Source organism: Adiantum capillus-veneris, chromosome 2, assembly GCF_014529385.1.
Source record: "Adiantum capillus-veneris isolate H3 chromosome 2, ASM1452938v2, whole genome shotgun sequence".
NCBI lineage: Eukaryota > Viridiplantae > Streptophyta > Polypodiopsida > Polypodiales > Pteridaceae > Adiantum > Adiantum capillus-veneris.
This window is the reverse complement of record NC_140932.1, coordinates 147,069,892-147,075,208: the sequence shown is the minus strand read 5'-3', so window position 1 is coordinate 147,075,208 and position 5,317 is coordinate 147,069,892. Positions and strand designations below refer to the sequence as shown.

General features: G+C 43.4%; 1 protein-coding gene across 1 annotated transcript; it reads left to right on the top strand.

The window, feature by feature from the left end:
* The first annotated feature begins 1,378 nt into the window (after positions 1 to 1,378).
* On the top strand, positions 1,379 to 4,857 carry LOC147463814 (putative xyloglucan galactosyltransferase GT15). The gene is made up of 2 exons (XM_086491287.1): positions 1,379 to 3,092; positions 3,475 to 4,857. Exons 1-2 carry the CDS (start codon positions 2,013 to 2,015, stop codon positions 4,090 to 4,092), a joined length of 1,698 nt encoding a protein of 565 aa, XP_086347413.1. The 5' UTR covers positions 1,379 to 2,012; the 3' UTR covers positions 4,093 to 4,857.
* The last annotated feature ends 460 nt before the right edge of the window (positions 4,858 to 5,317 follow it).

The following is a 5,317-nucleotide window of genomic DNA, read 5'->3' as shown; positions in this document are numbered from 1 at the left end:
ATTTATGGAAATTCTCAACATGCCTCTCAAATTTAAAAAATTCAACACAGAGGCTGTCGAAGGCGACTGGCCATACTATTATTTTTAGCCTTCTTTTTGGAAAGATGAAACATGCCTTTGCATAGAGATGAAACAAAACAAAACAAAATGTTATATCCATGCCTCCAAAAGGCCATTATGATCTATGAGATCAAAAGTAGAGAGAGAGAGAGAGAGAAGAAGAAGAAGAAGAAGAAGAAGAGAGTTTTAATGTCGTAGGAAACTCTCCCAAGATATTGTAAAGATCTAGCCGATGCGAGCGAGCGAGCGAGAGAGAGAGAGAGAGAGAGAGAGAGAGAGAGAGTACTTTCCTTGATTTGCTTTATGAAATTTGTGAGGAGGAAGGGCTTTGAGGGTAAGAGGGGCCATGCGGCCGCTGAAGGAGGCGTCGTTTTACTAGTGGTATTAGAGGCTCTCCCATACGATGCAATAATTTTTTGAATTGCAAACTATAGAAGCGTTAAAATGGGAGTCATATTTATTTTATACGATGAGAGGTTAAACTTCCCTCTTTTGTCATAGGTGACAAGTCCTTTTCTACATGGTGCAAATTCCCTCGAGTACTCATAAAACACAAGCGTGCAAATGCTTGCACACACACATGCACACATAAATGAAGAATCAACACGTAAAACAGAGAATGCATCGACTAGGATGGCGACAAACTTGAGGGTTGCGGAGGGCAATTAACCCACAAGAGGTGCAAGCGATAAGGATCACATTTACTCCCAAAGGTGGATGGTGCAACAAGATGATGAGGGGGGAGAGTTGTGCACAAGAGTGCGTAGCATTTGGCATCCTCAATGTCATAGTAGCCTCATCACTATATGGCACAAGGTCATGTCTCACAACTAAGGGCGAAAATGGCACCCTGAGTTCACTCTCAGTTTAGCCCCGAGTTCACCCTTGGTTCACCGGTCTTGTGAGGCGTCGATCAAATCCAAACCTCTTGGTTACCACACGAAAGCCCTACCGCCACGCTAGTGCGCGTTGGTGACCATGTCTACACAACAGACATACACTATCATAGTTCACGCCCTGAATCCACTTTGAGTTTAACCTACCCCTAGTTCACCCTACTTCACTCCTAGTTCATCGTGACAATCCGATGATAGAGATCAAAGCCACTCCGCGCCTCCAAATTTGAGCCCGAGATCCCTTCTGGGCCCAAACCTCATGGGCCCAAAGCTCATGCCACTGAGGTGAGGCTTGCTAGGGTGGACACTCTCTCTCTCCTCTCCCTCCGTGGAATAAAGCATTTCCGTCCATTTGGAATAAACTTTGGTTTAGGAAAGTATTCTAGTGTGTCTTTCTCCCTTTCGACATTGTCAAAGGGAAGGGCTTGTCGGCATACCAAGCCGGCTAAAGAGCGGTACGCGCCTCTTGCGAATTTACCCGCCTTCTCTTCTGTGCGAGCGTCTTATTATTGAGCTCTTTGCAGCCCACTTCAACTCGGCTGCCAAATTGATCAAGCTCGCCATTAAAGCTCCCCCTTCCCCTGCATAAGTCCCCGTTGTAGGTGCCGTTGTTTGGTCTTTTGATTGATTCATCAACGAGGGAATACTTTCTGCCGCTTCGTCAGCACGCAAGTCAGCCATGGAAAATATGTATATGTAGGAGGACTCTTGCCCACCGGCGATGATATGAACAATATAGCGGTCGGCTACGCCAGTGTGTGTGGCGCGTACTGAGAAGCCTGCTGATTTATAGCTGGCTATGGTGATTAATGTCATGATCAAATTTGCCATGATCATCCTTATCTGCACGTGAACATTGTAATTATAGTCTAATTACCCATTTCCACTCATTCTAGTTTTATTTCCCTTGTCCAAATATCTCTTGCTCATCATTTGGATTCTTCATTGCCTTGTTCATAATTATAAACTTGCATATTGCTCATTGTTTGTAATCTTCACTGCCTTTCTTTTCTTGGGCATAAACTATTATATAATACATAGGCAGGATTCGATCCCATGATGCATTCGAAGTTCTGGATGCAGTTTTTGCACATTTTTCGGGTGCAACAAGAGAGAAGGGACTTTGTAGGGATCCTTTTAGGAGTGCTAGTATCATCTCTAATGGCACTGGTGCTGTTGAGCTTCTACATCTCCAAAGGTGGTGAGCATGACCCTTCCTTGCTTTCAAATCAACATGTTAACGGCCACCTCAACTTGCTCAGAAGTCGCCAACTTGATACCCCGGCCTTGCGCTCACCATATGACCAAGCCAGCATCGCTGGCCCTGCCAGCCGCTCACCCACAACGAAGTCGGATGGTCGTCCGAAGATCAGCGCATCCCATCATTTACAAAGTCCACCATCGAAGGATGACCCCAAACCCCAAAAGAGTGAGGGTTTACATTCACAGAAAGAAAAGTCACAGAATCATCACAATTGTGAAGGCAAGTACGTCTATTTGTACAAGCTCCCCCCTGAGTTTAATGATGATTTAGTCGAGAAATGTGGAAGGAAAACTGGCATTTGGGTTCCTCTCTGTGGGAATTTGAACAACAATGGATATGGTCCATCCATTCCAAATAACTCATTTTACCTTAATCAGTCAAATATTGATAGTTTGATAGAATTGGAGCCTCCACATGCATGGTATAGAACTGAGCAATTCTCATTAGAAGTCATCTTCCACGAAAGATTACGAAAGGGGTACCCTTGCTTGACTGAGGATATGGAGGTAGCCAGTGCCTTCTATATACCCTACTATGCGGCATTGGACACTGCATTCACATTATTCACACCACACTTGGCGACTCGAGATCGATTAGCACAGCGCCTCATTGGGTGGCTAAGTGGAAATGAGGTGTGGAAAAATTTTCAAGGGATCAAGAAGCATTTTATGGTGTTGGGAAGGATTTCATGGGACCTTAGTAGATTGGAGGAGGTGGCCGAAGGTTGGGGTAGTTCGCTCCTCTCCCAAGTAGAGCTAAGCAATGTCACCATGCTACTGATTGAAAGGAGGCCTTGGGCCTCTAATGAGATTGCCATTCCTTATCCTACATCATTCCACCCTTCCTCGTCGTCAGATGTGGAGCTTTGGCAGGTAACTAAAGATTGTTCATTTTTCTGATTGATGTATTTGCATTTAGCTTCATGAATCTCATTATGCTAAGCTTGGGAATGAGCATTAGGATCAGGTTGGTGTCTGTAAATTGTATCATATAGAGAGAGATGTCGACACGACAAAAAGGTTGTTCCATCAGCAAGGCTACTAGGGAAAGGACTGTGTGTGCGCTCGTTGCGTGGTGTATCATTATATATCTATGTGTGTATCACCCATCTACACTATTCATTTGAACAAGCTACTATTGACAAAAGCTAATTATATGTGTGTAAGTATACTATTGGCATTCCATCATGTACATCTCACTCTCACTACCTTCAAATGCTATACACCCATTCATGGGTTTCAATTAATGTTTCAGGAGAAGCTAAGAGAAAGGATGAGTAAGAGGAGCAAGCTATTGAGTAGCTTCATAGGGTCAACATCGAGGGGGACTGAGTGGTCCAAGATGTTAAGAGTGGTGCTAGCCACGCAATGTAACCAGGTTGGTGCTAACACATGTCAAGAATACAAATGTGGAGATGGAAACTCTGGCACGCTCGATTGTGCTCGCAACCCTGAGCATGTAAATGCCCTCTTTCTAAGCTCCACATTTTGTCTTCAACCCTCTGGGGATAGCCCCACTAGGAAAGGCATCTTTGACAGCTTGTTAGCTGGTTGTATCCCTGTCTTGTTCACTGAATCCTCTGCTTATAATCAATATCTGTGGCACCTGCCCCAAAATGGGAGCCTCTACTCTGTCCTTTTTAATGGCGATGATGTCATTCATGGCAAAGTGGACATCTTTGCCAGTCTCGCAAGCATCGCAAATGACACACAACGTGTCCACCGCATGCAAGAGGAGATCATCAACATGGTCCCACATATAGTTTATGCTCTATCATCAACCAACCATAACAGCTCTGGTACCACCTTTCATGATGCTGTTGATCTTGCTCTTGAAAGCTTGCTTACAGGTACAGCCATTCCTGTAATGTGAGCAATGTGCAAGAAAACTCAATACCACTGCCAAGTATATCTATGGCGACGTTACCGATGTGAGCAATGTGCAAAAGCGCGCTGCCAAGTGTTTATATTGATGTGTTGCCAAGTTGTCACACGAGAGAAGGGAACGAGCCTTCCTTCTTGCCAAGCCAATACAAAGTTAAAGCTTACGTCACTTGATCGGCCTTCAACTGTTCAGGTGCTTTTTGGGGCAGATCCTTTCTGTCGAGCTGCATGGTGATGAGGGTTTTGGAGTTGGTAAAGCATGGAATTCTTTGGAGCAATAGTGGACAGTTGGATAAAGATTGCCCACAGCTAGAGCCACATGGCAAGTTACTGATGGCAAATTTTCTTGCTTTCTATTCTTGTAAGAGGGGCAATCAACTAGGCATTGTTTTAGGTATGCCATTGTGACATATACTTGACACTTGTTTTGGGATGAGGGGCAACAAAAAAAATTGGCCTACAAAAGTAAGGCCTCAGGGAACTTGTGGAACTCTTGGGAGCAATTGAGGAGAGTTGGATGAAGGTTGTTGATAGTATCACATAGCAAATTTAATGATAGGAAACAAATTTTTTTTGGCCTACATAACACTTTCGAAAATCCTCGGAACTCAAGAGGGCAATTGTGGATCAAGGTTGTTACAAGCAATTGTGGGCCATTGGATTAGGCTTGTTGAATAGGGCCACATAAATAAATGTTTTCCCCTATTTTTGATAAGAGTATTCAAGAGATCTTATGTGGGCCACCATGACTTTTCACCTTGTTCCTATTTATGATGTTTAGTAGGGGAATTAACTAGGTGACCACACATTCTCTCTCATCATCTTAAGTAGATTGCTTTAACTTTTCATCTTGTTGGACAAAAAACGCCTAGATTTTTTATTCTTTAATCCAACCATGGAAATTGAGAGTGTTTTCCCCATAAATGTTGTGTGTGTGTGTGTGTGTGTGTGAGAGAGAGAGAGAGAGAGAGAGAGAGAGAGAGAGAGAGAGAGAGAGAAATGAAAATAAAATGAAATGTTATATTAACGTCTTCAAAAGGCCAGAATGACCTATGAGACCAAACTGATACAAAAGTGGTGAATCTGTTACCATGTCTGGGTACCTTAGTACTAAAGTACTAAGTGTGAAAAGTGTGAGTGTGAAAAACTAAATACAAAGTATTAAATAAACTTCTTAGGAGCATTCTGCGTGTCTGGCTAGAATGCTTCTAATC